General features: G+C 36.2%; 5 protein-coding genes across 9 annotated transcripts in view; 2 read left to right on the top strand and 3 right to left on the bottom strand.

Moving 5' to 3' along the window:
• Positions 1-502, top strand: part of LOC104722515 (protein MODIFIER OF SNC1 1) — a 9,423-nt gene extending 8,921 nt beyond the window's left edge. The window contains exon 11 of one of the 2 annotated variants that reach the window (XM_019232731.1): positions 4-502. In XM_019232731.1, the coding sequence (XP_019088276.1) occupies positions 4-53 (50 nt within the window). In that variant the 3' untranslated portion in view covers positions 54-502. The remainder of the gene's footprint in view (positions 1-3) is intronic. The other variant, XM_019232732.1, reaches the window with a different exon arrangement.
• LOC104722514 (protein NBR1 homolog) lies at positions 971-5,505 on the top strand. 2 transcript variants are annotated; one of them, XM_010440684.2, is made up of 9 exons: positions 977-1,090; positions 1,220-1,262; positions 1,833-2,352; positions 3,250-3,598; positions 3,689-3,809; positions 3,916-4,161; positions 4,337-4,486; positions 4,576-5,130; positions 5,209-5,505. In XM_010440684.2, exons 2-9 carry the CDS (start codon positions 1,230-1,232, stop codon positions 5,308-5,310), a joined length of 2,076 nt encoding a protein of 691 aa, XP_010438986.1. In that variant the 5' UTR covers positions 977-1,090; positions 1,220-1,229; the 3' UTR covers positions 5,311-5,505. The 2 variants fall into 2 exon arrangements, with proteins under 2 accessions (XP_010438987.1, XP_010438986.1); XM_010440685.2 differs by lacking the exons at positions 3,250-3,598; positions 3,689-3,809 and adding an exon at positions 2,792-2,912 and having other exon boundaries at positions 971-1,262; positions 1,833-2,701.
• LOC104722512 (pachytene checkpoint protein 2 homolog) lies at positions 6,896-11,134 on the bottom strand. Its single transcript, XM_010440681.2, has 14 exons — positions 10,787-11,134; positions 10,632-10,695; positions 10,390-10,496; positions 10,206-10,273; positions 9,335-9,438; positions 9,141-9,245; positions 8,800-8,889; positions 8,618-8,693; positions 8,313-8,382; positions 8,163-8,233; positions 7,975-8,065; positions 7,627-7,754; positions 7,394-7,522; positions 6,896-7,288 (listed from the first exon to the last, which is right to left on the bottom strand). Exons 1-14 carry the CDS (start codon positions 11,004-11,006, stop codon positions 7,148-7,150), a joined length of 1,464 nt encoding a protein of 487 aa, XP_010438983.1. The 5' UTR covers positions 11,007-11,134; the 3' UTR covers positions 6,896-7,147.
• LOC104722511 (high-affinity nitrate transporter 3.2-like) lies at positions 11,924-14,609 on the bottom strand. Of its 3 annotated transcripts, none has more exons than XM_010440678.2 (2): positions 14,320-14,609; positions 11,924-12,570 (listed from the first exon to the last, which is right to left on the bottom strand). In XM_010440678.2, the coding sequence occupies exons 1-2, from the start codon at positions 14,558-14,560 to the stop codon at positions 12,086-12,088; spliced, it is 726 nt and encodes a 241-aa protein (XP_010438980.1). In that variant the 5' UTR covers positions 14,561-14,609; the 3' UTR covers positions 11,924-12,085. The 3 variants fall into 3 exon arrangements, with proteins under 3 accessions (XP_010438980.1, XP_010438981.1, XP_010438982.1); XM_010440679.1 differs by lacking the exon at positions 14,320-14,609 and adding an exon at positions 12,808-14,299; XM_010440680.1 differs by lacking the exon at positions 14,320-14,609 and adding an exon at positions 12,832-14,299.
• On the bottom strand, positions 19,675-21,255 carry LOC104722510 (manganese-dependent ADP-ribose/CDP-alcohol diphosphatase). The gene is made up of 2 exons (XM_010440676.2): positions 21,171-21,255; positions 19,675-20,797 (listed from the first exon to the last, which is right to left on the bottom strand). The coding sequence occupies exon 2, from the start codon at positions 20,782-20,784 to the stop codon at positions 19,846-19,848; it is 939 nt and encodes a 312-aa protein (XP_010438978.1). The 5' UTR covers positions 20,785-20,797; positions 21,171-21,255; the 3' UTR covers positions 19,675-19,845.

Raw genomic sequence — 21,441 nt, 5'->3', positions numbered from 1 at the left:
GGGGTACCAGTGGGAGAAACACTGGTCATGGATTCGCAGGTGAGAGATACTAAGATTGGCTTCTCTTGTGTTTATTAGGGTAGTAAGAGCTGCGATGCTGAGGATAATTGCATTTTGTGAGATATGGAGATTGAGGAAGCTGTTTCGTAGGCACATAAGCTTGTGGGATTGCTGAGAGGGAGACGTATCCGAGGAGGCATTGGCAGAATCAGATAACAAAAGTATTTGCTCATGAGGGTTTATCATATATATTTTGAGTCACTTGTTTGAATATGCATAATTTACTGTAGTATACATTTGATGGCAATTGGACTGACCTTGTTTCGTTTAAGCCGTTGCTTTTTATTGCTGCGTTTTCCTATGTTCTCAGAGGTGCGGGAGTCATCTTATATGACGTCCTAGGCTACTTTGATTCCATTTTTTTTTTGTTTAACGTTGAGACTGAAGTTATGTATGCCATCCCAACTTGTTTGGTATCGCTGTGATCATTTCCGCATGATAATCCCAAGTTCTACTATTGTTCTGACTTTAAACATGAAATTTGTATATATAATTCAGAAATAAACATTTGGAATTGGTGTTGTTAGTTTATCAAACTCTCTAAAATAAATAAGACTTGAGAGGTTGTTCTTTTTGAGGTCGGCATGAGTGAAAGACGGTTTAATAAAATAAAATAATATTCATATATATATATATGTTCATTTACTGGATAAAAATAAAGTATTATATTTAAACTAGTATTGGTCAAATATTAGCTTTAAAAAAAAAAAGGTTTAAAAGGAAAAAAGGAAATATCTAATAGAATTGAATAATTGATGTTGGTTTAAGGGGTATGTCTTAGTGGATAAGGCAGTGGTAACCAGAAAAGTCAAAATCTTGTGGGCTAAGTCAGAAATCTATTAAATTAAATTAATTAATCAAGAGAAGAGAATCCTCCTCCTGCATATATAATTATATATATATATATATATATATATATATAAACGCGACGGTCTAAATTCCTCTGGTTGTTTAAGTGCAGATCAAAAATGAACAGCATCAAAACTGCTATTTTTGTGTTCTTCCATTCAAAGCCATAAGCGGATTACGGGTACGCTTCTTTTGCATCATAATCAATAAATCTTTTCTTTTCTCTCTCTCTCTCGATTACTTCTCGCAATCGTCGATTAGGGTTTCTTCTTCCTTGCGCTTCCCCTTTTTTTGATTCTCTTCTCTCCAGCTTGAATCCGATGGAGTCTACTGCTACTGCACTCGTCGTCAAGGTTAGCCAAACTTTTCTCTCTTTCTCTTTTTTTTGTCACACTATTCTTCTCCTCTTTTTTTTTTTTTTTTTTTTTTTTTTTTTTTTTTTTTTTTTTTTTTTTTTTTTTTTTTTTTTTTTTTTTTTTTTTTTTTTTTTTTTTTTTTTTTTTTTTTTATCAGTAAATTGTCGGTAATTCTTTGTGTTTCTCCGTGCGATCGTCTCGATTCTCATGTTTTTTTATCTTTGTTCTAGGTTAGCTTTATTGTTGCTTGTAATCGGTCCTTTTGTTTTTAAATTTCGCTATTGATCGGCTCTATCTCTGTTGTCTTTGCAATTTTAAGTCTAATTCGAATTATAAACCCTAGGAATGATTAAAACTTGGATTGTTATCGTATTTGGAACCGTAATTTGGTTTTTTCAAATCAGTGTCAAGGTTGTTTGATTGGGATCGCTATCGCCTTTTATATGTTCTTTCTTTCTAATTTGGATGTTTTGATTGGGATCGCTTCTCTTACTGTAACAACCTGATGTTGCATAGGTTAGTTTATTTCATTCAACTGATACTATTTTTGTTTGTGGATCCATACAGGTGTGCTATGGAGGTGTGCTTAGGCGTTTCAGGGTGCCCGTTAAAGCTAATGGACAGCTTGATCTTGACATTGCTGGTCTCAAGGAGAAGATCGCTTCACTTTTTGACCTCTCTGTTAATGCTGATTTTTCTCTGACTTACTCTGATGAGGATGGTGACGTGGTGGCTCTCGTTGATGACAACGATCTGTTTGATGTTACAAATCAGCGTCTTAAGTTCTTGAAGATCAATGTGCTCTTGAAGACTGGCTTCCCTGCTAACCCTGTTGCTCCTGAGAGTAGTGGGAGTTCGACACCTTCCGGTATTCCCAACAGTCAGAACCCGGTTTCCAAAATCCAAAAGGGTTTAAATGATGTTCTGATGGCTGTGCCTAACCCTATGCGTGATACCATATCGAAGGTGTATATGGACCTTGCATCCAAAGCTGCAACTTCTAGTCCTGTTGTTGGTGAGATGCTTGATTGCATCTCAAAGCTAGGGCAGCTCTCAATTCCTCAGGACTCCCCTGTTCCGAAGCCTGGTTCTTCAGGCCCTTCCCTGAGCAGGGATGTTCCTTCCGCTGGTGAGAGGACCCAGACCGGAAAGAAACCTGCTAATATGACTGAACCCTCTCATTCAAAGACTTCTGGTCATGTGCCAACCTCTTCTGGACTGGGTGCTAGTTTCAACGAGTGTCCCTTTAGTGGCAGTACCGTGAATGACTCTTCTCGTTTTCCTGTTAACTTCAACAAGCATGCTCGTCGTGGATGCCATTCTAAAAAGAACACCAACGGTGATTACTGGACCTCATTGGGTGTATTCCATAAGGGCATCCGTTGTGATGGATGTGGAGTTCTTCCTATAACTGGGCCTAGATTTAAATCGATGGTGTAAGGACATCTCTTACTTACTATTGTAGTGACTATAGACATGTTAGAACTTAATTGTGCTTATTTGTTTCTCTGGTGAATATTTTGCAGTAAGGAAGACTATGATCTTTGCAACATCTGCTTTTCGGTGATGGGTAATGAGGGGGATTACACAAGAATGGATAAGCCCGTATCATTTCAACATATGCATCCTTTCAAACACCGTGCCCAAGTATTACTCTTCTCCTATGTTTGAGATTCCTTTTCTTCTTGTTTATCTTATGTGTCTCTCTCTGATACCTATGTTGCAATCTTATCTTTCTTTTTTTTCCTTATAGATGTCAAATCCTTGGCTGGACCGTCCAACCTATGGAGGTTTGCACTTCAAGTGTACCCGGCCTAGACTAGACAGTCGCTTTGTCCTTGATGTGAATGTACTTGATGGAACAGTTGTTGCTCCATCCGCTCCATTCACTAAGATCTGGAAAATGAGGAACAATGGTTCGTTCGTGTGGCCTCGTGGCACACAGATTGTCNAATTCCTCAGGACTCCCCTGTTCCGAAGCCTGGTTCTTCAGGCCCTTCCCTGAGCAGGGATGTTCCTTCCGCTGGTGAGAGGACCCAGACCGGAAAGAAACCTGCTAATATGACTGAACCCTCTCATTCAAAGACTTCTGGTCATGTGCCAACCTCTTCTGGACTGGGTGCTAGTTTCAACGAGTGTCCCTTTAGTGGCAGTACCGTGAATGACTCTTCTCGTTTTCCTGTTAACTTCAACAAGCATGCTCGTCGTGGATGCCATTCTAAAAAGAACACCAACGGTGATTACTGGACCTCATTGGGTGTATTCCATAAGGGCATCCGTTGTGATGGATGTGGAGTTCTTCCTATAACTGGGCCTAGATTTAAATCGATGGTGTAAGGACATCTCTTACTTACTATTGTAGTGACTATAGACATGTTAGAACTTAATTGTGCTTATTTGTTTCTCTGGTGAATATTTTGCAGTAAGGAAGACTATGATCTTTGCAACATCTGCTTTTCGGTGATGGGTAATGAGGGGGATTACACAAGAATGGATAAGCCCGTATCATTTCAACATATGCATCCTTTCAAACACCGTGCCCAAGTATTACTCTTCTCCTATGTTTGAGATTCCTTTTCTTCTTGTTTATCTTATGTGTCTCTCTCTGATACCTATGTTGCAATCTTATCTTTCTTTTTTTTCCTTATAGATGTCAAATCCTTGGCTGGACCGTCCAACCTATGGAGGTTTGCACTTCAAGTGTACCCGGCCTAGACTAGACAGTCGCTTTGTCCTTGATGTGAATGTACTTGATGGAACAGTTGTTGCTCCATCCGCTCCATTCACTAAGATCTGGAAAATGAGGAACAATGGTTCGTTCGTGTGGCCTCGTGGCACACAGATTGTCTGGATCGGTGGGGACAGATTCAGCAACTCGTTGTCTGTTGATTTACAGGTTATAAATTATTTCCTTAGTTCTCGTGTTTTTTTCTTCTCTTGATCTTTCCACTAACAACAGATCAATTGTTGTTTCAATTACACGCCGTTGAGTTAGCGTCTTCTCTACACCGTGAGAATAGCTGTTTGTGTATATAATACTAATTGCTTGTTTATTTTTACACTTATGGCAGATTCCAGAGGGGGGTGTGCCTATCAATGGTGAGCTTGATGTTAAAGTTGATTTTATTGCACCACAGTCACCTGGCCGATACAATTCTTATTGGAGAATGGCTTCCTCTGATGGTGATAAGTTTGGGCAACGTGTTTGGGTGTTGATACATGTACTTTCTACTTCTGTGCTCCTTCTTTCCTTGATTCTTTGACTCTATGAAATGTTCTCAATACCATTTTTCTTTTTTTGCATGGTTAGGTTGATGCATCCCTGAAGAATACTGTTGTGAATGAGTTTCATGGACTGAACTTGAATGCCTCCCCCTCCCCTGATGAAAATTTTTCAAGCGAATTTACAGGGATGATGAATTGTGAGTCAGCTCAACCTGGCAGCTCCAATGTCAATCCCGGGACAAAGAAAGATGCTGATATAGAGGGAGAAGTTGGTGAACCACATATCCCGGAAAAAGAAAACCTGCTGGTTGGTGAAGTTCATCCTGCTATCCCTCAAAGTCATTCTCCTTCATCTTCATCCTCATCATTTAACATGGTGGAGTTCCCAAGTATTCCTGCTGTTGAGATCTTGCCTGGTGGTTCTTCATCTACAAAAGACATCCCAGTTCCTCTTCAAGAGGATTTGGAAAGGAATGACGTTGAGATAACCATGCTCAAGGAGCTCGAGGAAATGGGTTTCAAGGAGATAGATTTGAACAAGGAGATCTTGAGGGACAACGAATACAATTTGGAGCAATCTGTTGATGCGCTTTGTGGAGTTAGCGAGTGGGATCCTATCCTAGAGGAGCTTCAGGAAATGGTAAGTGTGTCTGCACTTTGTGAATTTAACAGTTTGGTAAACAGAGATTGGAATGTTGAAAATGTTGTGATTTTGCAGGGCTTCTGTGATGATGTAACAAACAAGAGACTGCTGAAGAAGAACAATGGAAGCATCAAAGGTGTGGTAATGGATCTCCTCACAGGGGAGAAGGAGGCTTAATAATAATTCTGGCAACTCTACCTATCTATCTAATCTATCAGGAATAATTATTATGTTATTATAAATAAATAAAACCTGATCTCTCTAGTTCGGTTTCGTGCTGCGTCACAACATGGTGTCTTCCTTTGCTTTGGACCTTTTGGGTGTTGAATGATATTACTATTTATATAAGACGTGGAGTTTTACCTACTTTTATTTCCATTTAGTTATTTCGATTTGGTTATGTCATTCTGCAGCTCTATTTTAGTTGAAGGAATGGTTCAGTCTATTTAATTCTTCTGCGACATGTGTTGTATATGCATTTAGAAGCTCATCTTTCTCGATAATGTCACATGTTCACTCTGCTTGGTTGGAAACACTGGCATGGCAATTAGCCAATCAGTCATGATGATTGGCTTTATTGATAAAAACTTTGCTATTATATCTATCTGTTGCAAGTTGCAACCATTGAAAACCTTGTTTTGAGGATGTGATTGTGGTGCGGAATACAACTGTGAGCAAAACCAATGGACAATATAATTAAGACACTAATAATTGATTTCACGTTTTTTTTTTAGAACAATTTACAAGTTTGAAGGGAGTAACCATAATGGGTTTGTTAAAATCTCCTTGAAGAAGAAAGACTGAACAAACTTCGAAGGCTATTTTTCTTCTTCTTCTTGAAGGTTTGTTCTTCTAAAGTGAGTTCGCGTTCCAATTTCTTAGAGACCGAAATAATCTCGTAAGGATCCCACAGCGACTGTCCAAATTCCCAATCCAAAAACGACGGATGATGCTTTGTGGACAAGGCCTCCGTTTTGAAACGTGAAGCTTTGCCTTTGATAAAAGCGTGCTTCCTCTGCGCCTCGAACTCTAAAACCGTGTGTTTAGAGGTTTGGGAGTGGCTGAGCCAAGCCTGTGCAGCTGCCTTCATCAATTCTACTCTCTTCTTCTTCTCATCTTCTTCTTCTTCCTTATCATCTTTAGCCTCTCGTTTCTTCCTCATCTCTCTTCTTCATCTCCATATTGGACTTTTTGGGGATCCAAGCTTTATTATGTCAGGTTTAATGTCAGCCTTACGTTTCTTGTTCGAATCTACTCAGCTCTGTCTTGTCTCTTCCTTTTTTTTTTCTTTGTTTTATTATTTATTTTCATGCCTGTTTTTTCTTAGCCTTCAGATTTTCAGATGACTTTGACAAGAATGAAAGTGTATATATAACAAATCAGATTACTTTATTGTAAAAAAAAAAAAATCAGAGGACTTGGCTTCTTTTGATTAGTGTTAGTATCTATGTAAACTGCTACTCAAAATATAAAACTGCATAATTATTATCAAAACAAAATATTTTGATAGATCTCCAGACTTGGTTAGAAGCATGAATTCTCTATTCAATCAAATACAAAACAACCCCTAAAGTCTAGCATTCTAGCAACAAGCTTGGCAGAAGAGACGAATAAAGCAAAAAACCAATTCAATGTTGATAGTGTCAACTCAATGATTGGGTCACCTAAGTGAGTAGTGTGGAAACTTTCCAAAACAAAATGGCTAGTGGTTAAGGAGATGCCCCATTAAACATTTTTTTGTTTGATTCAATCACAGAAGGAGGATCTTAAAAGCTTTTCCATAGGGAGGTAGAAGAAACCTTCTGAGAGAGAGTCTCTCTCCTCAACATTGAGATACTAACTCTACATTTGAGCCCAACCTTCTATTTAGTTTATGCCAAAATTAAAATAGAAGGTGAAACAGATGCATAATTTGAGATGATGAAGAGATGCATAAATCAATAATTAGCTTAACACTTTTCTGAATAAACCATTTCCATTGCTATTTGTTTATGACCTCACTAAAAAAAAAAGTTCATTCAGGCAGTTCAGACTTCTCTCTCTTAGCTGTTTCTATCATTGTACACAAGAACTCACTTGGATCATGGCTATATGGATCTGCAAGTGCTGCGTGCGCTAAAAACGGAAGTTTCCTCAGTGATCTCCCACTTAAACCCTGCACATTAAGAAGTTGATCTGAATCATACTCAGTTTTTTCAGAGTATTCTCAGGTTTTTGTCACTACTCTACAATCAGTATAAAAGTTTTCCCAAAGACTGACCTCACACCCTTTTGCAGCTTCTATCAGCTGTTTACAGAACCAGGGAACTGAATTTGTATCATGAACCTCACTTTCATTTGCCTTTTCTTTCAAACTTGAAAAGCTTGGAATAGAGAATCCATCACAGCCCTATACCAAGATTCATGAAGCTTGTAAGATATAATTTCTCCTCCTTCAGTGTTAACAGGAAACGATGGAATTAGAAACGTGTATGGGGTGCTCTTATGTGGTACCTGGAAACTTGAGATGATCCCTTTACTTATTAATTCCTCAACACAAGACCTTAATATTTCATAACGAACATGAAGAGTTGGAGGCCCAACATAAGCTTTTATGTCGGCTCGATCCACAAAAGCAACATCTGTAACAAGAATATTGATGTGTGAAATCTCACCAATCTGAATGAGGAACACAGTTCAGAGAGACTGAGAACTGAGAAGGTAAAGCATTTATATAGTAGCAAGTCAAAGTCATAATTCTATTGCGAACTTAGTGCTGAGATCATCCGGATGAAAATAAGGACTAATATAAGAGTAAAAAGCATGAGGCTACGACAGGATCAAAATGGGAAACCAGCTTACCAATAGCAGTAGTTATATTTGATGTTGTAAGGATGATCACATTCGGTGCAGATTTCAATTTGTCCATTTGGGTGAGTAGTGCATTCACAACCTGCAAAGTACATAGGAAGATTTGGTCTTCTAGGATTAAGAATCAATTCCTTCGCAAAGACTAGGTGCATATGAAATTTAGAAGTTAGTTGGAGTACCCGGATAGAATCTGAAGGTTCTGAGCCAGACAAAGCCGCTTTTCTAGCAGCAGCAAGACTTTCAACTTCATCTGCAGGAAAAATAATCTCAGGCCTGACGGGATAAATAAGCCTGCAACCATATAATTCCATGATAAAATCATAACTCACCGATCAAAACAAATACTAAATTGCCATCTTCCTCCACCATCTCTTGGATTTTCTGGAAAAGCTTGGCAACCTATATTATGGAATTGGTAGACATACTGAGAATAACATAATATTCCAATATAGTTTTTATCACAAGATAGGTCCGATAACTATACAACTGTTAGTGAAGCTTATGATATCACTACTTAAACATGGAATAATCCATGAGTACAAAGTCAGCTTGTTGAACAAATCTACTGTGTTAAATGCATGCTAAAGGGAAAACATAAGACAAGAGCTAAAGAAAGGACAATTTTGAATCATACCAGCTTGCCACTTTCAGAGAACCATTTACTAAATAGAGAGTGAGCATTGACTTCAATCAACTGGCAATGTGGATATCTGATGGAGGAAACATAAATCAAAATCAAAATAGAAAGATAACGAAAGATACTACAGTCGATTTATATATGAATATGACGGAATAACAATTTTTCCAGAAGAGGACCTGGAGTTGCACCGAATTGAAAGCTTTTGAGCCAACGCTTTGCAGAGAGATGTTTTGCCAGTCCCTGGTGGTCCGTGCAAAAGAATAATCCTGTAGAAATTTTCAACAAATCATGAAGGCTAGATAGTTAAAATCAGGGCACAAGAAAGGAAAATATCAGACTTTAGACACCAAAAGAACAAACAAAACCGCATGAAACAAATTCAGCTTTTTAAGCAACTCAGTTATCTGAAGTTTTGCATAACAATCTCATGATGTTCGAACAGAAGCAAACATAAATAAGAATTGCTAGGTAAGTTGGGAGAATAGCATGTACTGCAAAATATGCAAACTTCCCTCACCTATTCCATGAAACGAGATTTGGATTTACACCCTTCTGCGTGAACAGCAACGCACTTGCAGCGTAACGTAGTAACCTTTGCTTGAGTCCAGATTCATATATTAGGCTACACAACAAAAAGATCAACCACTGAATAAACTGTTTCAGAGCCATTACTGCTTTCTAACGAGGGCAAGACTATACTTCTAGACAGACCTTTCCCATAAGCCATCAAACTCTTTTGCAGGTAGAATCCATTCATTAAAGCTAGCAGGTTGTCCATCAGCGCACAAGTCCTCACATGGTCCTTCTTCAATGAGCTGGATGTAATTATACAACAAGTCATGATCTGTATGGACGATACCTAGACAAAACAAAGTTGACTGCCTATCTAACATAATCAGAGGTTTGCATATAACCTGAAAGGCGTGGACAACTGGCTTCANAATTTTCAACAAATCATGAAGGCTAGATAGTTAAAATCAGGGCACAAGAAAGGAAAATATCAGACTTTAGACACCAAAAGAACAAACAAAACCGCATGAAACAAATTCAGCTTTTTAAGCAACTCAGTTATCTGAAGTTTTGCATAACAATCTCATGATGTTCGAACAGAAGCAAACATAAATAAGAATTGCTAGGTAAGTTGGGAGAATAGCATGTACTGCAAAATATGCAAACTTCCCTCACCTATTCCATGAAACGAGATTTGGATTTACACCCTTCTGCGTGAACAGCAACGCACTTGCAGCGTAACGTAGTAACCTTTGCTTGAGTCCAGATTCATATATTAGGCTACACAACAAAAAGATCAACCACTGAATAAACTGTTTCAGAGCCATTACTGCTTTCTAACGAGGGCAAGACTATACTTCTAGACAGACCTTTCCCATAAGCCATCAAACTCTTTTGCAGGTAGAATCCATTCATTAAAGCTAGCAGGTTGTCCATCAGCGCACAAGTCCTCACATGGTCCTTCTTCAGTGAGCTGGATGTAATTATACAACAAGTCATGATCTGTATGGACGATACCTAGACAAAACAAAGTTGACTGCCTATCTAACATAATCAGAGGTTTGCATATAACCTGAAAGGCGTGGACAACTGGCTTCACTTGCCAGAACAAGAGAACATCATTGTTTTTCACCCATTCCTCTAGATACAAGAGGCAAAAATATCAGTAACATCCAACCTGATATTAGCAACACTAAAACTTTCATAACTATCCTATAGCATGAAATGCGAAATCCTTACAAAATCTGAAACAATACCTGTATCACAAATGCATATCCTTTGCACATTTTGAACAAGAAACAAGTCGTCTGCAGGTATCAATACAAGTCCATCTGCATAGCTCATGCTCCTATTTTCAAGCATCCTAGAGCAAACACAAAACTATTCCCCCAATTAAAACCAATTAAAAATGAAACAACAGACACAAGAAGCTATTCCAATCAGAACTCCTCCACTAGAATAGAAGCACAAAAAGAAAATGTGATAATAACAAACCGACCGTTCAACAGCTCTCTGCACATCCTCGAGACGAGCCGTGCTTGAAGGCTTTAAGCAGACCTCCACTAGAGAGAGAAACACAGAGATTTGAAAGAGGATGAATTTTCATAAACTATAATCGAATCCAAAAGCGAGAGGAAGGAGAATTGGGAGTACCAGATACGAGAAATTTGTTCTCGTGGAGGCAAGGAGGAGGAGGAAGCGGAGGAGGAGGATTGGGTGTAGCGATTGGCTCTGCGACGGCTGTTTGCTCCGGGATAGTCGTGGATTCAGTGTGAATTTGGTGAGAGGAGACATCCATGGAAGCGTTGGGAAGAGTAATCGTATCCTCCTCAAGCATAGGGTTTTGCTCGGCAATCTCCATGGGAGTGCTCATGCTCGTGCTCGTTGTGTGTGTGTTCTCTCTCTCTCTCTCTCTGGATTTGGGGAAAAAGGCTGAGAGAGAGAAATTTCTCAATTTCAATTTTTAGATTATTCCCTTTCCTCCGGGAATAGGCGGGATTCCCCAGCTCCCTTTTAGTATTTTTTCGCAATAATAAATTAATAATACACTGAAATTTTCAGGTTAATTGTTGAAAATGAAAAGTAAGAATAATAATAATAAATGAAAACAGACTTGAAGAAATTGGTGTTATGATTAAGACTAAAATGATGGCTATGATTAAAATTAAAAATTAAAAGTTTGAAACTAGAAGATTAAAAAAAAAAAAATGGTACTGTATAGTTTTTTTTTTCTTTTTTTGGTTAAATGTTAAATTATATTGTATATAGTTTGAACGAATCATAATATATATACATCGTTTGTGTACTCTAGATCATTAAGCAAATTACTTGGCATCTCTTTATTCGTTAAAAACCGAATTTGTGAATATGTGCGTTTTTATTCTACAAAGTCTCGAGTAACTCGAAAGTGTGGCTTCTTGTTACTTGTAGATAGTGTGCGATATATTATATATCACAACCCAATAAAATATTTGTGACCGAATTAGATAAGAGATGACCATAAAATTTATTAAATCTCTGTAACAAGTTGTTTAATCCAATTCTATTCTGAGTAGAACTGTAGAAGTCTTCGGTATCTTCTTCACCATTAATATACCAAATGACTTTTCCTTAACCCTAAGTTAACTCCCATAAAATATTTCATATAATTTGGGTTCTGCAGCACCAAGTTGATTGATTATAGAGGGCTAGAGCTGGTCGTGACTTGATCCAACCAACAAACAAAAATTCTTCATCCATTTTACTAGTCTTGGCTATGATACCAGGTTTGATGCCAAATAATTGACTAGAACTTTTTCTTTATGTTTATTGTTCACAAGTGAACGAGGTTAATTATATATATTCTAAGATAAATTAAGATAAATTGTGTGGAATGAAAAGATCTTGAGGAGAACTTTTATCTTTATTCTATAATATGCAATGAAATATATATGGCCATCGCTATTAATCCACTCACTCCCTTTGCTCTAACTTGGCCTTCTTCTTCTCCTTGACAAAGAAGACTAACAGAGAAACAACGGAGAAGACGCTGAACAATATGGATGCTATGTCGAGCGACACGTGTCCACCACTAATAGCCTGAACGCTAAAGAGATTTTTCGTCCTTCCCTCGTCCGAGCTCTGCCCGTATGCTACTTCTTGGCCATCTCCATCAATTCCATAGGCACGTACGAAGTAGGTTCCAGTGGGGATATCGAGATCGACGGTCCAATCAAGTGACTGAGGGGTCTTGTCATATGGCTTGGACACAATCTCGTGAGGGCAGGTTTTGTCCTTAAAGAGCTCGTTGTGAGTCTTGCGCCACGGTCTATCAACTTGGCTGATTGGTGCGTAACAAAGCTTGACTTGGATTGTCTTGAAAGTAGCATCGGCATCTACTTTGCCCGACGACTTTAGCTTCCATTTAATTGTCACCATATCTTTTCCGGCTTCCAGAACTAAAGAAATACATGAGTACCAAATAATAGTATAGATCGATAGATAGATGTATAATTTTATTTATTATAAATGTATTAGTGGCCCAAGTCATTTAACAAAAGATGGAGAGATACATAAATGGAAATAACGATTTTTAAAATAAATTAAATAGGTAAAGTATGGTCAATTCTCTAGTTTAAAACCTAGCTAATAGAGAGTTTGATTTATAAAAAAAAGGGTAAGACAAATTCACAAACCTACGCCATCTTGTACGGGCTTACCGGTGACATCGAGTGAATTTTGGAGCACACTGAAGAGTCTACCTTTATTTCCTTCACGGCTCGAAGGGATGAGTGAAAATATGAGAAGTGAGGCGAAGAGGAGAGTGTGAATGGCCATCGTTGAATTTTGAAATTTTGGTAAGAGGAATATGCTTTTTTGATGAAAAAAACTGGGTGCATGTTAAGTCTTTATATAGTGTGTGATCTTTGGCCATCATAAAATAAGTAATGCGAGAAAGACAATGTTTGGCTTAGAAGTTAAGCCAAATTGAGTGAGAGAGAGATTACCCTTTGAAAATTTTGAGGAAATGGAGAAAAATGAGTCATGTGTTCTTTAAGGCTACATTTGTCTCTATTGTCTTCAGCTAAGGAGCGATGTTTCCTAAACACGACGAAGGGATGAAAAGTCCGTCTTGAGTTCTCCTTGTTATCATTCATTTTTTCTTTCTGTTGTGCTAAAGTTCCAAGGTGTCATTTGTAATCCAAATTACCAAAACAATTATAAGGAATGTGAGAGAACAAATAAAATTTTTAATTAAATATTTTTAAAATTTACGTCATTATTTAAGTTATCGACACAGCTAGGTCAAAATAGAACTTTTGGACACTATTACTCGGTAGTCAACACGAAGAACGATGATCAGACACAAAGAACGATGCTAAATAAAACAAAAATTATTTGTTTGGAACACTATTTAAGTCAAATATCATTAAATGCAAAGATCTGAACATAAATTTTGAGACACCATTACTCGGTAGTCAAAACAAACATAACTGATCTATCAAACTATGTTTAGGCGTAAAGAACAATGCTCAAGAATAAGAAAAGAAAAACGTCTCATCATACAAATTTAACCTAGTTAGATCAAGATCTGAAAATACGGTATTTAAAGTCATATCACCACACATCATTCATTAGGATTACATTATCCATATGTTTGGACCACTATCTCAATCAAACATCATTAAATACAAAAGTTTAAGTTAAAAATTTCGAACGTCATTACTCGGTAGTCGACACAAACATAGTTGACCTATAAAACTATCTTCAGACATGAAGAACGATGCTCAAAAATAAATAAATAAACGTATTATTGTACGAATTACACCTAATTAAACATAAATTTTGGACACTATTACTCGGTAGTCAACACAAACATAGTATATCTATCAAACTATGTTTAGGCGTAAAGAACAATGCTTAAGAATAAGTAAAGAATGAATGATAATATGAGAAGTTAGGCGAAGAGGAGAGTGTGGATGGCCATCATTGAATTTTAAAATTTTGGTAAAAGGACTATGCTTTTTTTATGAAAAAAACTGGGTGCATGTTGATGAAAAAGGATGGAGAGATACATATATGGAAATAACGATTTCTAAAATAAATTAAATAGGTAACATATCCCAAATATGGTCAATTTTATTAGTTTAAAGCCTAGGTAATAGAGAGTTTGATTTATAAAAAAAGGGCAAGACAAATTCACAAACCTATGACATCTTGTACGGGTTTAGCGGTGACCTCGAGTAAATTTTGGAGCTCAGTGAAGAGTCTATCTTTGTTTCCTCCACGGCTCGACTCGATGAATGAGAATATGAGAAGTGAGACGAAGAGGAGAGTGTGGATGGTCATCGTTGAATTTGGAAATTTTGGTAAGAGGAATATGCTTTTTTGATGAAAAAATTGGGTGCATGTTAAGTCTTGATATAGTGTGTGATCTTTGGCCATCATACAATAAGTAATGCGTGAAACACAATGTGTCGCTTAGCAGTTAAGCCAAATTGTGTGTGAGAGAGAGATTACCTTTGAAGATTTGGAGGAAATGGGGAAAAGTGAGTCATGGGTTCTTTAAGGCTACATTTGTCTCTATTGTCTTCAGCCGAGAAGCCATGAGAACATGACAAGGGGCTAAATTTACGTCATTATTTAAGCTGATCGACATAGCTAGGTTAAAATAGAAATTTTGGACACTATTACTCGGTAGTCAACACAAAGAACGATGATCAAGCACAAAGAACGATGCTAAATAAAACAAAAATTATTTGTTTAGGAAACTATTTAAGTTAAATATCATTAAATGCAAAGATTTGAACATAAATTTTGGACACCATTACCCGATAGTCAACACAAATATAGTTGATCTATCAAACTATGTTTAGGCGTAAAGAACAATGCTCAAGAATAAGAAAAGAAAAACGTCTCATCATACTAATTTAACCTAATTAGATCAAGATCTGAAAATATGGTATTTAAAGTCATATCACCACACATCACTCATTAGGATTACCTTATCCATATGTTTGGGCCACTATCTAAGTCAAACATCATTAAATACAAAGGGTTAAGTAGAAATTTTGAAAGCCATTAAGTAGAAATTGTGAAGGTTTAAATAGAAATATGCTTTTTTGATAAAAAAAAATGGGTGCATGTTAAGTCTTTATATAGTGTGTTTGATTTTTGGCCATAATAAAATAACTAATGCGAAAAGACAATGTTTTGCTTAGCAGTTAAGCCAAATTGTGTGAGAGAGAGATTATCCTTTGAAGATTTTGAGGAAATGGGAAAAAGTGAGTCATGTGTTCTTTAAGGCTACATTTGTCTCTATTGTCTTCAGCTGAGGAGAGATGTTTCCTGAAAATGACGAGGGGATGAAAAATCATTCTTGAGTTCTCTTAGTTATCATGCATTTTTTTTCTGTTGTGTTAAGGTTCCAGGGTGTCATCTGTAATCCAAATTACCAAAACTATTATAAGGAATGTGAGAGAACAAATAAAAAATTTAATTAAATATATTTAAATTTACGTCATTATTTAAGCTGATCGACATAGCTAGGTTAAAATAGAAATTTTGGACACTATTACTCGGTAGTCAACACGAAGAACGATGATCAGGCGCAAAGAACGATGCTAAATAAAACAAAAATTATTTGTTTGGGAAACTATTTAAGTTAAATATCATTAAATGCAAAGATTTGACCATAAATTTTGGACACCATTACCCGATAGTCAACACAAATATAGTTGATCTATCAAACTATGTTTAGGCGTAAAGAACAATGCTCAAGAATAAGAAAAGAAAAACGTCTCATCATACTAATTTAACCTAATTAGATCAAGATCTGAAAATATGGTATTTAAAGTCATATCACCACACATCACTCATTAGGATTACCTTATCCATATGTTTGGACCACTATCTAAGTCAAACATCATTAAATACAAAGGGTTAAGTAGAAATTTTCAAAGCCATTAAGTAGAAATTTTGAAGGTTTAAATAGAAATATGCTTTTTTGATGAAAAAAAATGGGTGCATGTTAAGTCTTTATATAGTGTGATTGATCTTTAGCCATAATAAAATAACTAATGCGAAAAGACAATGTTTTGCTTAGCAGTTAAGCCAAATTGTGTGAGAGAGAGATTATCCTTTGAAGATTTTGAGGAAATGGGAAAAAGGGAGTCATGTGTTCTTTAAGGCTACATTTGTCTCTATTGTCTTAAGCTGAGGAGCGATGTTTCCTGAACATGCCGAGGGGATGAAAAATCATTCTTGAGTTCTCTTAGTTATCATGCATTTTTTTTTCTGTTGTGTTAAGGTTCCTGGGTGTCATTTGTAATCCAAATTACCAAAACTATTATAAGGAATGTGAGAGAACAAATAAAAATTTTAATTAAATATATTTAAATTTACGTCATTATTTAAGCTGATCGACATAGCTAGGTTAAAATAGAAATTTTGGACACTATTACTCGGTAGTCAACACGAAGAACGATGATCATGCGCAAAGAACGATGCCAAATAAAACAAATATTATTTGTTTGGGACACTATTTAAGTTAAATATCATTAAATCCAAAGATTTGAACATAAATTTTGGACACCACTACCCGATAGTCAACACAAACATAGTTGATCTATCAAACTATGTTTCGGCGTAAAGAACAATGCTCAAGAATAAGAAAATAAAAACGTTTCATCATACTAATTTAACCTAATTAGATCAAGATCTGAAAATATGGTATTTAAAGTCATATCACCACACATCACTCATTAGGATTACCTTATCCATATGTTTGGGCCACTCTCTAACTCAAACATCATTAAATACTAAGGTTTAAGCAGAAATTTTGAACGCCATTAAGTAGAAATTTAGAAGGTTTAAATAGAAATATGCTTTTTTGATGAAAAAATGGGTGCATGTTAAGTCTTTATATAGTGTGTGATCTTTGGCCATAATAAAATAACTAATGCGAAAAAGATAATGTTTCACTTAGCAGTTAAGCCAAATTGTAAGAGAGAGAGATTACCCTTTGAAGATTTGGAGGAAATGGAGAAAAGTGAGTCATGTGTTCTATAAGGCTACATTTGTCTCTATTGTCTTCAGCTGAGGAGCGATGTTTCTTGAACATGACGAGGGGATGAAAAATCAGTCTTGAGTTCTCTTAGTTATCATGCATTTTTTTTTCTGTTGTGTTAAGGTTCCAGGGTGTCATTTGTAATCCAAATTACCAAAACTATTATAAGGATTGTGAGAGAACAAATAAAATTTTTAATTAAATATATTTAAATTTACGTCATTATTTAAGCTGATCGACATAGCTAGGTTAAAATATAAATTTTGGACACTATTACTCGGTAGTCAACACGACTAACGATGATTAGGCGCAAAGAACAATGCTAAATAAAACAAAAAATATTTGTTTGGGACACTATTTAAGTTAAATATCATTAAATGAAAAGACTTGAACATAAATTTTGGACACCATTACCTGGTAGTCAACACAAACATAGTTGATCTATCAAACTATGTTTATGCGTAAAGAACAATGTTCAAGAAAAAAAAAATGTCTCATCATACAAATTTCACCTAGTTAGATCAAGATCTGAAAATATGGTATCTAAAGTCATATCACCACACATCACTCATTAGCATTACCTTATCCATATGTTTGGCCATTATCTAAGTCAAACATCATTAAATGCAAATGTTTACGCAAAATTTTTCAACGCCATTACTCAGTAGTCGACACAAACATAGTTGACCTATAAAACTATTTTCTGGCGTTGAGAACGATCCTCAAAAATAAATAAATAAATGTATTATTGTACGAATTAAACCTAATTAAATTTAAAGTTTGGACACTATTACTCGGTAGTCAACACAAACATAGTTGATCTATCAAACTATGTTTAGGCATGAAGAACAATGCTCAAAAATAAGAAAAGAAAAACGTCTCATCATACAAATTTAACCTAGTTAGATCAAGATCTGAAAATATGGTATTTAAAGTCATATCACCACACATCACTTATTAGGATTACCTTATTCATATGTTTGGGCCACTATCTAAGTCAAACATCATTAAATGCAAAAGTTTAAGTAGAAATTTCAAATGCCATTACTCGGTAGTCGACACAAATATAGTTAACCTATAAAACTATCTTCATGCACGGAAAACGATGCTGAAAATAAATAAATAAAAAAGATATCATTGTAGGAATCAAACCTAATTAGATCCCAGTACAGAAATTTGGTATCCGATGTCATATCACTAACATCACTCATTAGAATCACTGTATCCATATGTTGTACAACTATTTATACCAAACATCATTGAATATGAAAGGTTAAATAAGAATTTTAGACACATTAACTCAGTAGTGAACACAACCATAGTTAAAATATCAAATTATGCGCAAAGGCGAAGAAAAATGCTAAGAATATTAAAAGAAAATTTTATCTCATCATATACACCTACTTAAATCTCAATCCATAATTTGGTATTACATTACACACCACTCGTTAGGATTACCTTATCCATATGTTTTTTTTTTCACTCCTTATGTTTAGACCTATTAAAATGTTATAAAGTATTTATTTTCTATGATTGATCTCTAAGCATTAACGCAACACAACTATGCACTTGCAATCTATGTGTAAAGATTCCATAACATTGAGAGAGTCCCATGTAATTTAGGATCATATCACTTAGACACAAAATTACTTTTAGGAGCGTATTTGTTGGTCCATTAAAAACATTCATGTCCTAGATTAAATACACTATATAGAACAAATACTTTCACTAACTTTGCTAGCCAAAGCAGTCTCCAGTTAAATTCTCTATATGAAGCTGGTTTAGGCAGCAGTTTTAAATCAAAGACTTGAGAATATTATAAACCAGATTACAACTGCGTATCATACTATCATTCGATTTGACCTCAAATAAGAACTTCTCTTGTAGGGTAGTCTCACCAAAAAGATTCAGCAAGACAGTTACCACTTCCATTCTTCCTAGAGAATTACTAAATTTAGTATCATCATCACTCATGTATCTTCAGGGACAATGCAATTGCTACTTAAACCAAGCTATTTCCGTGCAACCGAACGCATGAGCCTTGTAGAGACCATTTCATTACACATTCATCTGAATCAAGATCATTTATCCCATAGTCCAAGCAGTCAGCTGTAAACAAGTATCAATAATTCCTTCCATTTAGCGCCCTTATCATCACTTGCCTCCATGAATTGAGTTTGTTCTTTCAAATCCCTTGAGAGCAGCTTCAGTATACAGAATACTACTACCCAGTATCTACTGAATACTTGATCTAATCAACATAACAATACTAATAGTTATGCTAACCGTTACTAATAATAGATCTAAAGTACAATGAAGACAAAAAGTACAATGAAGACAAAACATTATCTATATTTCTTATTTTGTTTCCACTGAATCAGCTGAAACAGAAGTACACCTAAATTCAGCTAAACACTACAAAAGATTACCTTTCGCTAGAGACTTCCTTTAATTGCATAACTAAATCCAACACAGAACATATGATATAGATTCCTTAATAAAAAACTTCTTCAATCAATTGAATCCGTCTTATTTGCAATGGATCAAGTCAATAGATGCAGCCATATGGAAGTACAATAATAAAGAAGTGATCGTTACAAAATAATCATCATATAAATAAGGATTGGTGAGGATTACAAATTCTGCATTTCAGATAAATGATCATTCAGTAATTCTCAAAATCAGTGTTTTGCATCCGGTCAGTACCAACAAGAGATAACTTGTTCTCATATACATCGATATATCCAAACGAATACGTACCTGGGGGGCATTCCAAGGCAGCTTCCAAGGATCTATGGTGAACACCGTGAGAATCAACAAAGTATCCTCCTTTATGATCGTGTCCGGACAAACAAACTTTGACAGAGTCATACTTGTGTATAATGCTCATCACTTCATCAAAATTCCATAACAAAGCTGCTTTGGATGCCACACCGGGGCTCATAGGCACATGCCCACATACAATAACACTCTGGTTTGAGTTTGATGCATCCTGAAGCACACTGTCAAGCCATTGCAGCTGTTCCTCCCCAACACCACCGTTATACTTGACAAATCTCCTCGCAACATCCTCAAGCCCCTCGGGGCTATTTTTGTCCGAGTTTGGGTTCTTTTCATCAAGTATCTTCAATGCAGCGATTGTTTTAGGATGGTCCTGTGGCCATCCGACAGCACTGATGTCATACCCATCTAACACAACAATTCTATAGCCTGGAGTTGGTGAAAAATCATAATAAGCATTGCCATCACGACCTGGGATCTTCAGCAACGGAAGCAACTCTTCACGGGGGAGATTGTAGAGGCAGTGATTGCCGATCATATGATAAACAGGACCATTGAATTTGTCGAATTCACGGACCAGTTTCTTAGTGGCAGCCAAAGACTGATCCTTGGGACAAAAACCATCAACAATGTCACCCATGTTGATAACAAATTTGAGGTTCCCATGTTGGTTCCAAGTTTCAACAGCTCGTTGTAGGACAAGGATGCTGTTCCTGTAATACCTAGGAACACCTAAAAAGGAGCGGCCATCTGGAATATCAGCATACTGAACATCAGCTATAACACCAAACGAGAAGAGTGGCTGTCTAACTGCAGAACCCATTAAACCTATTGGTCTGTAAACATCAAAAAGAAGAAGAAAAAAACAGTCATAATAAATCACATTTTTGCTTCACATCAAGAATATAAAAAATAAATAAAAAAGCCACGATTTTTCAAAACTTAGATGCCACAAAATGGAAAGCTTGTTCAGTAGCAGCACATGACAACAAGTTTCTTCTGATCTCACAAAATTTGAGCAGAGCCCTTTTATTCAACACTTAAAGTTGAAAAAGTCACAAAACAAAAAGGGTAGTAAAAGAATGCAATTGCAGAAGTATAATGAACAAATCGTAGAGTCAATGCTCGATCTCGGCTTATAGATCGTAAAAGAAAAACGCAAGTCGTATGGGAAAAAATCAAAAACATTATAGTAAACGACGGACTTACAAACAATACAGCTCCGCGAGGATTGGATAAGGGAACGAGCAGAGGTGAGCAGAATCAGAGAGAAGAGGCGCAAATTAGCTATTTGCAGAAACACACAGCTAAACATGAAAACTCGACATCTGAAACTGTGAATTTTCTTACAAACCGTGTAGTTTTCTTACTCCTTACAAAAACTACATGCTGTTTCTTGTCGACGAATAACCTCCCCGTTAATTTTGGTAACTGAATGGATGACTTGTTTGGCCTTTTGTATGTAGTTTTTTTTTTTTTT

The sequence above is a fragment of the Camelina sativa genome, chromosome 11, assembly GCF_000633955.1.
Source record: "Camelina sativa cultivar DH55 chromosome 11, Cs, whole genome shotgun sequence".
In the NCBI taxonomy this organism is placed as follows: Eukaryota; Viridiplantae; Streptophyta; class Magnoliopsida; order Brassicales; family Brassicaceae; genus Camelina; species Camelina sativa.
The sequence above is the reverse complement of the archived record's forward strand: the minus strand, read 5'-3'. Positions and strand labels throughout refer to the sequence as shown.